Source organism: Lathyrus oleraceus, chromosome 4, assembly GCF_024323335.1.
Source record: "Lathyrus oleraceus cultivar Zhongwan6 chromosome 4, CAAS_Psat_ZW6_1.0, whole genome shotgun sequence".
Classification (NCBI taxonomy): Eukaryota; Viridiplantae; Streptophyta; class Magnoliopsida; order Fabales; family Fabaceae; genus Lathyrus; species Lathyrus oleraceus.
This window is the reverse complement of record NC_066582.1, coordinates 22,682,877-22,696,415: the sequence shown is the minus strand read 5'-3', so window position 1 is coordinate 22,696,415 and position 13,539 is coordinate 22,682,877. Positions and strand designations below refer to the sequence as shown.

General features: G+C 34.3%; 1 protein-coding gene across 1 annotated transcript; it reads left to right on the top strand.

Moving 5' to 3' along the window:
- Positions 1 to 7,893: 7,893 nt before the first annotated feature.
- LOC127138511 (protein SUPPRESSOR OF MAX2 1) lies at positions 7,894 to 12,435 on the top strand. The gene is made up of 3 exons (XM_051064976.1): positions 7,894 to 9,639; positions 10,123 to 10,420; positions 10,514 to 12,435. Exons 1-3 carry the CDS (start codon positions 8,420 to 8,422, stop codon positions 12,107 to 12,109), a joined length of 3,114 nt encoding a protein of 1,037 aa, XP_050920933.1. The 5' UTR covers positions 7,894 to 8,419; the 3' UTR covers positions 12,110 to 12,435.
- The last annotated feature ends 1,104 nt before the right edge of the window (positions 12,436 to 13,539 follow it).

The window sequence follows — 13,539 nt, the reverse complement described above, 5'->3', positions numbered from 1 at the left end:
CTATTTTTTATGATTTATTTTCGGTTTTGGTAGTTTTAAAAAAATCTGAAAAAATTCTCAAAATTCTTAATTGACGTCATTAGATTAATTTCGGTGTTAGTTTATTTTTCTAAATTTATTTTAATCGTTTTCCTTCATTGTGTTTGTTTTTGACTATGGCTGACCAAAGAACTTTAAGGCAGTTAGTTGTCCCTGATGTGAATTATAATGACATGTGTATTGAATATCCTGAAGCTGACACTCCTTTTGAATTGAAATCTGGTTTAATACACTTGTTTCCAAGGTTTAGTGGTCTTGCAGGTGAGGATCCGCATGAGCATCTAAAGGAATTTGAGGTTGTGTGCTCTGCACCTTCTGGACCTTCACTAGAAGATATTGTCAAACAAATGACTGCAAATAATCTCCAGTTTCAACAACAAGTAGATTCTACTTTAAAGACTTTGCAAACACAGATTGGGCAGCTTGCCACTTTGGTGAATGCCATGCAGCAAGCTCAAAAATCAAACCAACAACCCTTGGAAGAACATTATGTTTTTCAAATAGATTTGATTTCTGAAATTGTTGATGATACTTGTAGTGATTTGTTTGCATCTGATTTTCCATCATTGTCTGATTTTGATGATGTTTATTCTTGTGATATTTGTACTGAAACTAAAATTTGCTCTGTTTGTGCTGAAATTGAGGTTGCCTTGCAAGTTGATATTCTTACTGCATATGAGGTTGCAAATAAAGTTGTTCATGTAGATAAAGCTCTTGACATCCCGGCTGCCCCAAACACTCCTTCTATTGAGCAGCCACCTTCCCTCGAGCTGAAGCAACTTCCTGAAAATATGAAATATGCTTATTTAGAGATGAATGGAAAACTACCGGCTATAATTTCTTCTAACCTTGATTTCGATCAAGAAAATAAGCTTTTGCAGGTTTTAAGGAAGCATAAAAAGGCATTTGGTTGGACATTGGCTGACATTCCAGATCAGATCACCTTCACGTGTCCATTTGACACTTTTACTTTTAGAAGATTCTTTGATCCTGGAATAAAAGGCGAAGATACTAATAAAAATTTCAAGTTCAATGGACATTACCCAAAGCTATTCCATGACAGCCCCACTTTGGAAGAAGAAAATGTAGAATATATCTCTTTGGGAAAGGCTGCTTATGTGATCACCTATCCTCCTTGACTACTCGGGTGTGTTCTTTCCTCTCTCTTCTCTCTCTTATTTTATGTTTGTTTCTTTCATTGAGGACAATGCATATTTTAAGTGTGGGGGAGGGAATACTTTATTTTCTTTGTTTTTGTTCTTTGTTTTGTTTTGTTTTTGTTTTCTTTCAAAAAAAATTGCATTTTTGTTGAAAGTTTTAGGCTATAGAATAATTTGAGGTCGAGTTTGCGGAGACTTGGGAAAAATTCACAAGATCGGTATCGTTTTAACACCGTAAGTCTCCTGCATATGGAAATTGAGTTGAATTTTATTATGTTTTAGCCTTACATTATCATCCTCTGACAGCTCTTGAGTAGTTTATTTCAGCAGTCAGCACCATCTCACACACACTCTACGCAGGGAAGCCGATGAATATAAGTGAGTGTTCCGGAAAAGAAAAAAAAAAGAGAAAAAAATAAAGGAATGCACATTCTAAGTTTGGTGACCCTCACCCGGTCACTTAACCCAACGGATGTAGAACCTTCAATTTTTTTTTTGAAAATAAGACTCTTTTGTAGTTGGTTCAGCGGTTTCTGGTGCTGAACTTGGTAGGGCGGATTACGGTCTGATCCCCCGCAACTACAACTGAATAAGCAAAGGGTTATGCCATGTAGGTACTAGAATCCCGTATAAAAAGAATCAGAGCCACTAACCGGTCGCCTTGCTATGGATGTGTGGAGATAACGGGCTTAATGTGATTGCGCCTGAATGAAAAAGAGCAAAAAGAAGGATGAGTAAGTTAGGCTTTAACATAATAACATGATTCGAGTTGATTTGTGTATTCAGGAGGTTTATAACTGCATAATTGTAGATTAGTGTTCCTACGATATCCTTAGTGTGCAAGATTAGTACCTATCGATGCAAACTTAACCGAAGAAGACTTGTAGCCTAGGATGAGTAACTAATGATGTGTTTGTGTTTTGTTTGTTTTATTTTAAATTTTGCTCGGAGTGCAAAAGTTCAAGTGTGGGGGAATTTGATCAGTGCATTTTGATGCACATTCTTCTATATTTATACTTATGCATTTCCATGTTTTAGTTTGGTTATTTTTCCCTTTTAACGTGTTTTTATAATTTATCTTATTTTTACACTTATTTGTTTTTCGCAGTTTATTTTCAGCATTAGCAGCTTTCGTGAGAAAAATCATATCTTGAGCTAGGAGTATCGGATTGAGACGTGCTACCAGTCGATGGAAATCTAAGGAAAAGATCTACAACTTTCACGAAGAAGTCAGAAGCTGATTCGGCCTGTAACAGGGCCAGAAAATTCGTTGAAGTTGCAGCATTAGTTTTATTTAAGTTTTGGGTCATTAGTTTTGGGCTTAGGTTATGTTTTCGATCCAGTTGAGTTGTAAACCAAATTCCTTATTTTCCATATACCTAGCAGCCGCATAACATTAGGATGATCACTATTCACGAAATACTTGAAAACTTTGGCAAGAATTCTCATGAAGAACTAATCGATCTAAACAATTTGCTGTATTCGGGTTCCGATACCTTGAGATTTTAGTAATTCTTATTCAGGTTTTTTATTCCTTTCAATATTAATATATGTATTTTGTTTGCTTAATCCGATTTACATATGCTATATTGATTTAATCCGATTGATTGTGTGTTCCTAACTATAGTCACGATTTCGTTTACTTAATTCGTTATCGAGTCCGTTTAATTCATGTTTGCTTAATTCATGAAACTTAATCCCGTTTACTTAATTTGGATAATAGGAACATACAACTTATACTATCAATTGCGCTTGTCAGTTGATATTATAATCGAATAGGAATAGTTAATCTGCGGTTGGAATTACGATAGTCGATGATAGGCAAAGACCGAATCAGTAAATTGTTGTTAAAGCTTATTTCAATAATCACTTATTTTAATACTTTTTTTAATTGAATCCTAAACCAACCAAAACCCCATTAATCGTTACTATCATTGGTTAATTCATTCAAGAATCCTTGTGAGAATGATAATCCGAGTCAATTTGTCGCTAACTACGTTTTGTCAAAAATACTCGTTTTTGATCCGCGCGCGACAGCGGATCAGCTACCTTATCTATTCCTACCTTATTTATCAATCAATCATTCTTCATTCATTCAGTCAATACCATCTTCTTGAGATCAATTATACTCCTCCTTGGACTCCTTGCACATCCTTTTAGGATGATTTGGCAGCAATCCACCTCATCAACCGAGAGTTGTTTGGGACTATGCCCAAACACTTAATTCAGTCTTTGTTTTTGGCTTTACCCTATAGCGGCGTCTTTGCTAGCCCACGTACTAGTAAATTCCTACCTTGCTCTTTGATTTAGAGTCCATCTCCTTCTTGGATCCAAGATATTGCCCTTCTTTGATCTTAAACTATTTGTTCCCCATCCACTGATACAATATTCCTTGTACTATACAGTACTGCAATCATTCCTTGAAGTGGTATTTGTCTTATGAGTCCCCGTTGCTTGGACAAATATCTCTCTCCTTGTTTCATGGTAGTTAACCTCTGAAAATTGGGTTTGTCTTGTGAGTCTCCGTTGCTTGGACAAATACCTTTTGATACCATTATGTTGGTACACATTATACTTTTCATCACCCTTATCTCTCTCTATTCCCGTGGTTCCACGAACTAAGATTGCTCTGATTTTCTCATTGCACGATGAGAATACGTAGGCATGAGGATGCGAATCCTTGGTGAGTATACTTCTAATTATTCATGCCTTAGGGAATTCATCCAATTCATCTCCGTGACACTCATATTCTACCTTCATTCACTCTATGTGATTTACCAGTTACCTTTGAGCCAAATACACCATCTCTTTATAATCTTCCTTGCGTCACCTTGTGAACCAAGAGTTGTTTGGGACTAGGCCCAAACACTTACTTCTTCGTCTTTTCGGCATTACCCTATAGAGGCAGCCATGCTAGTCCACGTACTGGTAATAGCCACCTTACTCTTGGGTTCATCTTTTCACCCTTGTTGGAGTTCAAAACACAATCATGTGGTTTAGACCATACTGTTATCACCACTTTTTTCACCTCCTACCACTAGTTCTTTGAACTACGGAGCTATGTATTCCTCATTGCACTATGAGGATACGTAGACATGAGGGACCCAATCCTCACCGAGCACTTTATTTATTTTCTCTTCCTTTCCCCATTCTTTTGCGAGTAATCTTTAGATCAAATATAATTTTGGTTACACGAGATATATATATATATATATATATATATATATATATATATATATAGAGAGAGAGAGAGAGAGAGAGAGAGAGAGAGAGAGAGAGAGAGAGAGAGAGAGAGAGAAAGGGTGATGAAATATAGGCATGAGGGCCCCAATCCTCACCGAGCACATTGATTCCAATTTTGGTTACACGACATATTAAGATTATATTGTATTCTTTATATCATAACTAAATATAATTTTCTTTTGCTTTAATATACAGGCAAACTAGAACACAATGGAATCTTTCAATTATGTAAGGAGTTGAGACGGAAGAATGTTGAAACTTGCTTCGACATAAAAGTAAGTTATACTTAATAATTTCTTTTATGCTTTTATGTTAGATATGAATTGGGTCATATACTTATTCTCACTATTCTTATACAATAAATTTTAGATATAAGACTTTGAAGATAAATGAAACATATGGAAGGATGAACAAACAATTTCATCCATTGGCAAATTCGACAATAAGGTGTATTTACCTTTTCCGCAATACGTATAAAAAAATGTTTCTTATATTTTCACTACTCTTTCACTAACATTTTTATCATCCTTATTGAAACAAGTCAAATGTCTAAAAATTTACTCTATCGGTTGGAGTTCCACAGTGATAACAGATCAAATACAACTTTGGAAAATGATGAAAAGAGAAATAATATCTCAAAGGATTGAGAGGTTTTTATTTTATTCATTTAAGAAAAATTTTACTCTAGAATATTTTTGAATGCATGAATTTAACTTCTATTAGTAGTTTATGTAAATAAAACCATATATATTTACTAAGTCCATTATTTTCCTTTTTTACCAGAAATCCAAATAATTCAAAAACAAGTCATAGTTGTGTTCTACCAAACCTAGACTAAAACAAAATAGCTTCATTTTTCAGGTATACATTTATTTGTGTCACAATAACCATATTATATTCAAACGAGTTAAATATTTTGAATGTATTTCTTTGATGATATGATATTTCGTCATGTATTTGTAGTTTTTTAAATTTCAAAAGTACATTGATAAAGAGATGTACGAAGAATTGATTCAAATCTTTATAAGGTAAAAAAAACTATATTACACTATTTACTATTAATTTTACTATCTTTTAATCTAAAAAATTTCTAATTTGAGTTCCTTACAGTTTTTCTTTACTATGGAAAACAATTGCAGGGAAAAAGAAAATATTTTGAATAAAGATTTCATGTTCAACATTCCTCTTAAAGAACGTCTTTGATTACACAGTATCAATAGTATTTTGCATGTTTCAATATAGTTTTGAATATCTTTGTTTATCATTTTCAAAATATAATAATATTATTTTTATAGAAACCTAAAAAAAAAACACATTTATTTTAGTTATAGTCAAAGTAAGTGTTGCTCTATTTTTTTAAAGTTAAATTCTTTAAAGATAATATATCACATGCAATTACAATTACGGTAATAAATATATTGTTGATTAAAATGTTTATATATATAAAATTATTGTTAGGTCCAAATACTTTTATGAATGATATTCTTTTTATAAATGAAAACAAGTTTATTATTGATCCAAATACTTTTATAAATAATATTAAAAAAAATATTTATATACCAGAAAAAACATATTATTGATACAAATATTTTTTATATATAAAAAAGTTATAATTATAATTCAAATATAAATAAAAATATATATTTTTTATAAACAAAATACTTTTTTGATTAAATAATTTTGTCTTTTTTTTATTTTATTATTATTATATTTTAAAAACAAATCCACTCACAAGTTTGTATAGTCACACAACGACTAATTTGGTCTAATCACCCTATTTTTATAATTATTTCTTGCATTGAGTAAAATTTAATGAATGGTATGAGTTAACTTTGATTTCATAAAAAATAAAAAACCTTTTATTTTAAAAATCACATAAGAGTATTTTTATGTTTTATTTATGTATATTTTTTTATGATGTGAATCAATTGCAAATCATTAATTTATGTAAAAATTAAATAAGTTGCAAACATTAATTTATCAAAAAATTAAATAAATTGCAAACCATAACTTATGATATTTTATAGTTAAAATCAAATATATTATTTAATAATGAATTAATAATAATTGATTTATTGTGTAAAATATATTTATATTTTTAATGCATATAAACTACTAGATCTTAAAAAATATGTAACCAAATCTAAGTCTCTCTATTTATTAATTAATATATTGATATTAATTCTTATATGAATCCATCCTTATTTATTCACTATTTTTGTGTCATTATTTAACTAAAATAATAATTAAAAGTAAATTTAAGAATATTTACATAAAATAAACAAGTTAATTGACTATTTCTTTAAAATAAAAGATGAGAGATATTTTCTTTTGATTGATATGGTAACGGTGAGTTGCGAAACCATCACGTATATGTATCCTTGTAGTTGAAATAAAGTAAGAGAGTGAGATAGAGAAGAGTAATTCAAGTGGAAAAGTAGAAAAAGGTAAAAGTAGTTGGATACCTTTTTGTGCTGTTGCGTGTGAAAATAGAGGTACCTGTTTACTCTCACGCTTTTCAGGCGCGTAACAACCCCTCTCTCACAATCTGTCTTCTATTTCTTTGCTCGTATCATCAATCTCCCCATACGCGCGTTGGGGGAGACAAGAGACTTTTTCCTCAATTTTTTTAAATATAAATTAAATATCGCAAAGATTAATTTTCGAGTTATTAAATATTATAATAGATGATAAATTTTTTACTTAAGATTTAATATTGCTGCATGCATATGCATACGATTGAGTTCAAATTCAGTATCTCTAAATAAAGAGTAAGAGATTTTGATCTCATCAAATAATCTTAGATTAATCTTTTTATTATACTTTTATCTATTTTTTAAAATAAAATAAAATAATATAGATATATTGTTGTTGATAAAACATTATGTCATTATTTAATTAGAAAAACTTTATGTCATTATCACCTTTAAAAATATTTGTATATAAATATTAATACATCATCCTATACGAAAAAGTGTGCTTTTGCCTCCTCCATCATAACTAATCTACCACGTTGAGACAAATTAGCCTTTAAATTAAATAATAATAAAAATAGAGACAAAAAATTATTATCAAAAGGCAAGTGTCAAATAAAATAATAATTATCTATAATTAAATAAAAATATAACTCAAAAGCACAAAAAGACACAAAAAGTAGAGCAGGTTAAGTCTGTCCACAAAGCATTTTTTTTTTCAGAAATCTTTGCAAACTGATACCAGTACTTTCTCTTCTCTTGCTCTTGCGCAATAAATAAATAAATAAATAAACTATTTTTTTTAATTTTGATTTTATTATTAAATAAAATTAAATTATGATTAACCGAAAAAAGTGATTAAATTAACTTTATATTCACCGTGCTTTGTTTGTTCGTGTGAAGTTAAAAGTGAAGGATACAAAAAGCGGGATCTAAAAGAAGCTTTACGCGTTGAATTCCGGAAGAGGCTTTTTAAAGAGGGAAAGTGTGTGTAATTTGCAGAAGAGGGATAGAGTAGAGGAAAAAAATAGAAAGGAAAAGATGGATATAGATACATAGATCTCTGATAGATAAATAGATCGATCCTTCAAAGGAAAGTTAAAAAGTACTTAAAGGGTTAATTTGTAAAAAGCTTTTTTTGATTTTGATTTCCAATTCCACCCCTTGAAAATGTTAATTTGTCTTGTATATTGACACTGTTCTTATCTTATTATCTCTCTCACAACACAAGTTCACAAAACACTAATTTCGTTTTCTCACATACACACTTTCTTTTTCTTCCTTCCCATAAAGTAAAGTCAAGTTTAACTACTTCATAAAGAAACTCTACTTTCTCATATAACCCAACATAACATTCATTTCAGATTTCAGATTTCAGATTTCAAATTTCATTTCAATTTCTTCAATCCAATAAGGAAAAATCAGAATCAGAATCAAAATTTAAATCAATTTTAATTACTCTGAAAATTATTGAGAGAGTTGAAGAATTATTCATTTCGTGAAATGAGAGCTGGGTTAAGTACAATCCAACAAACCCTAACGCCGGAGGCGGCTAGTGTTTTGAATCATTCAATCGCGGAGGCAGGCCGGCGAAACCACGGCCAGACCACGCCGCTTCATGTGGCGGCGACGCTCTTAGCTTCACCTTCTGGTTACCTACGTCAAGCGTGTATAAAATCGCATCCGAATTCGTCTCATCCTCTTCAGTGTAGAGCTTTGGAATTATGTTTCAGCGTTGCGTTGGAGCGGTTGCCGACATCGCAGAACACGACTCCGGCGGCGGCGATGGAGCCGCCAATTTCGAATGCTTTGATGGCGGCTCTGAAACGCGCTCAGGCTCATCAACGCCGTGGTTACCCTGAACAGCAGCAACAACCGCTTCTTGCGGTTAAGGTTGAATTGGAACAGCTTATCATATCGATTCTTGATGATCCGAGTGTTAGTAGGGTGATGAGAGAAGCTAGTTTTTCTAGTCCGGCTGTTAAAGCGACAATTGAACAGTCGATTAATTCCGTTCCTCCTCCGGTTGTTAATTCGAGTCCAATGGGATTGGGATTCCGGCCGGGGATGGTTACTCCCGGGGCTGTGCAGGCGAGGAATTTGTATATGAATCCTAGGTTGCAGCAACAGGGGAGTGTTGCTCAATCAGGAACACAGAGGGGTGATGAAGGTAAACGTGTTGTGGATATATTGATGAGGACGAAGAAGAGGAATCCGGTTTTGGTGGGTGAATCGGAGCCTGAGGTTGCTATTAGAGAGATTTTGAGGAAGATTGAGAATAAGGAATTGGGGGAGGGTGCTTTTAGTAATGCCCATGTTATTCATTTAGAGAAGGAGCTTCCGTCGGATAGAGCGCAGATACCTGGGAGGATTAAAGAGTTGGGGGATTTGATCGAATCGCGGTTGGGGAATTCGGGTTCCGGTGGTGGCGTGTTTATCAATTTAGGGGATTTGAAATGGTTGGTAGAACAGCCTGTGGGATTTGGTTTGGGGAATATGCAGCAACCAGCTCTTGCAGAGGCCGGCCGCGCTGCGGTGGCGGAGATGGGACAATTGGTTGCAAAATTTGGAGAGGGTGGTGCTGGTAGGCTTTGGTTGTTGGGTACTGCTACTTGTGAGACTTACTTGAGATGTCAGGTTTATCATCCTTCCATGGAAAATGATTGGGATCTTCAAGCAGTCCCCATTACCACAAGATCACCACTACCTGGAATGTTTCCAAGGTATTTACTATTTACATATGTATATTCTCTTTTATGGATGTTCTGATTGTTCACAAAGTAATCTTGTTCTAACACTTTGTGCTCCTTTAGATCTTTATCTAATTGTATCGTTTACGAACCCATCTTATTTCACTACTTTGGCTCAATTGATCTGTTTTGTTGCAAGATTAGTTAACGGAATTTACGTTTAATTTTCGTGTTTGATGGAATGGAGTTGAGAATTATTCTTGATAGAATCTATTATGGTTTAAAAGAATCTTATACGATATGTTAATTCTGTTCTAGTTTTGCTTTTACTCTCTCCTGTTTTGTTTTGAAAGGAAAACATGGGATGTTCTTGTTTCCTTAGACAGGAGATTGTTAGGTTGTTGTTACCTTTGTGCTATTGGCACTATTAGCTTGACAAAGCTATGAAACATGGTTAAATTGTCTCTCCCACATTTGGTAGTTGTAGTTTTAACTTTTGGTTTCTTGTGTGACCAGACTTGGGACCAATGGAATTCTTGGTACTACTCTTGAGTCTTTGTCCCCATTAAAGACCTTCCCTGCTACAACAATCACTCCAACGAGGCGAGCCTCAGAGAATGTAGATCCTGCAGCAGCATCAATTTGTTGCCCACAGTGTATTCAGAACTGTGAGCAAGAAGTATCGGATATGTTGAAAGAAACTGAGAAATCTGATACCGAGCTCGCATCAGATGCCGCGAGACCGCCTCTTCCACTTTGGTTACAGAATGCTAGACCTATCAATGATAATGCTAAAGTAATGGATCAGGCCCAGGTAAATTCAATTAAAACTATTATATTGGTTGGTTGTTGGGGTTTAGAAATGATAGATGTGTTTTAATTATTGTGTTCTTTTGTCTTTTTATAGAGCAATGGTCAAGAAGGGAATGTAAAGAAGAGGACTCAAGAAATACAAAAGAAATGGAACGATTCCTGCTTGAACTTACATCCTAAATTTCATCAGCAAAATGTGAGCACAGAGAGGATTGCTCCCACCCCTTTTTCAATGACGAACCTATATAATATGAATATGATGGGGCGTCAATTTCAACCAAAAGTACTCCCAAATAAAAATTTGGGATGCTCTCTTCAACTGAGCTCGAATCCAGTGCCTATCCAACAATCAGAACGCACGGCGAGCCCAAGGCGAAGTACAGTAACCACTGAGCTGGTTCTTGGGCAAACCAAGCCATCTGATACAATTCCCGAAGAGACACAGAAAGAACGAATTAACGACTTTTTGAGTTCACTGTCTTCTGAGTCACAAGACAAGTTTGATGAATTACAGAGCAAAAAATTACTTGATGTTGACTCTTTCAAGAGGCTACTCAAAAGTCTGACGGAAAAAGTGTGGTGGCAGCAGGATGCAGCATCTGCTATAGCCACCACTGTGACTCAGTGCAAATTAGGCAACGGTAAAAGACGGTCAAAGGGTGACACGTGGTTATTGTTCACAGGTCCTGACAGAATTGGCAAGAAGAAAATGGCAGCAACACTTGCTGAACTGGTATCAGGGTCAAAGCCAATAGTAATCTCTCTTGCACAACGATGTGGGGATGGAGACTCTGACGCCCATCACATCCGTGGAAAAACAGTTCTTGATCGCATTGTAGAGACCATCCGAAGGAACCCACATTCTGTCATCATGCTTGAGGACATCGATGAAGCCAACATTCTTCTTCGTGGAAACATCAAACGAGCCATGGAGCAAGGACGGTTCCCTGATTCTCATGGCCGTGAAATCAGTCTCAGCAATGTCATGTTTATCCTCACTTCAAATTGGTTGCCCGAGGACCTTGGCTACCTGTCCAATGGCACTCCACTAGACGAAGAAAAGCTTGCAAATTTAGCAAGTGGAAGCTGGCAACTTCGGCTATCAGTGACCAAGAAGGTATCGAAACGCAAACCCAGTTGGTTATCCAATGAAGACAGGTCTTTGAAGCCTAGAAAGGAAGTGAACTTAGGTTTATCCTTCGATCTTAACGAAACCGCGGATGTAGAAGAAGACAGAGCAGATGGGTCACATAATTCCAGTGACTTCACAGTGGACCACGAAGACAACAATCACAATCACGATCGAGGGTCGCCCTCAAAACCCCGCGAGTTTCTGGATTCTGTCGACGATGCCATTGTCTTCAAGCCATTGAATTTTGATCTCATTCGTCGTAATTTCTCTGCAACAATCACTAAAAGATTCTCTGCTGTGGTTGGAAATAGGATCTCAATTGAAGTACAAGAGGATGCTCTTGACAAGATCACAAGCGGAGTGTGGTTAGGCCAAACCACAATCGATGAATGGATGGAAAAAGTGTTGGTTCCTTCCTTCCACCAGTTGAACAAGAACTTCAATTCAACCTACCATGATGATCACGAGTCTTCGCTGCTGGTTAGGCTCGAAGATGATGGCTACTCCGATCACCGGAGCTCACAAGAGTTGCTACCTGCTAGTGTGAGAGTCGAGTAGTAGTAAGAGTGTTGAATATTAATTATTGGTTATTGTTAATACACAATGCACATGAGTGGTAATATCCCTTTTTGTTGGTTATAGAAATGTAAATAGATCTCTTTGGAAGTACAAAAGTCAAAGACCCTTGGTAGAATCGAGAAAAACCGTTAGAGGTGGAACAAGGGTCGGTATGTGTCATTTTTTTTACCCTTTAGAAAAAAGATTATTTATTTTGTCATAAGCTTTATATTGCTTTTTCCCATTGTAATCATAGATATATTTATCAATTAAATGGAGGATAATTATCAATAGTAATAAAATGGAGTATTGTTCCTTTCCTCTTACTTTCATCGTTCTCTTCACTCCTTCCTTGGTCAATATTTTGTATCTGATATCCCTTCACAATCTGACTTGACTTAATAGAATAAAAAAAAAAATTCTTTGCACCTTTCTTAGTCAATATTTTGTATATGATATTTCTACACAACTATCAATTGAGTAGATTTAATAGAAAAAAGAACATACACAATTATCAACTGAATTGACTTAATAGATTTAATAGAAAAAGAACATACACAATTATCAAATGAATTGATTTAATAGGAAAAAAAAAACCTATAATACTATCAATTGAATTGTCTCAAAAAAATCAGAATAAGTAGGCCAGTAATCCTTAGTAGTGACCAGCCATTACATGTTGGGTTCATGAATGTTGCTACCAATTGCAATTGGTAGCTGAGTCCTGAGTCCATACCAAACAAACACACAACCCTACCTACATAAATCATTGTTTTTTCAGTTAACGTATTTCCATATCATGAATTAGTAAAAACAAACTTCCTAGAATTTATGTTCCTAGCAGCACAGTTTCGTCCATACGTCACTATCCTATTTCCGTCCTTAGCTCTAGAGAAAATTAAGGTCAATGAAAGAGAAGATTCCAAAACAAGAAAGAGTTGAATACAAGGGATTGAGTGTATATATGTTTCATACATTAACAATATTTTTTCATAGTAAACGCGTTAAAGAAATTATAACAAGCGTAGCATGTTTTCAACGCCACGTAAGGAAATTAATGCAAGTGAGCAGAACAAGACATGATATGCTTTGTGCATACTTCACATTCATATTTGCCTGTTTTATTGACTCCACCGTCTTGTTTAAGACATCAACACCGCATGTGTTCACATTTATTTTCATCCTCTTTTTGTTATGTCTTTTTCTTACACTTGTAGATCTACTTGGATCTCTCTTTTTTTCAACTCATTCATAACAGCCACGTATGCTAATCATATCATAAGCATATATTAATCTAACAATTTAATGTATCATTTTAATTAAATAATTACTGTATGCTTCTTTTGGGACCACAGTAATTATGAATATATTATTTTGAGGTACAATGCATTTGGTTGAAGAATGCATGATTTATATATACTGTTCGACAA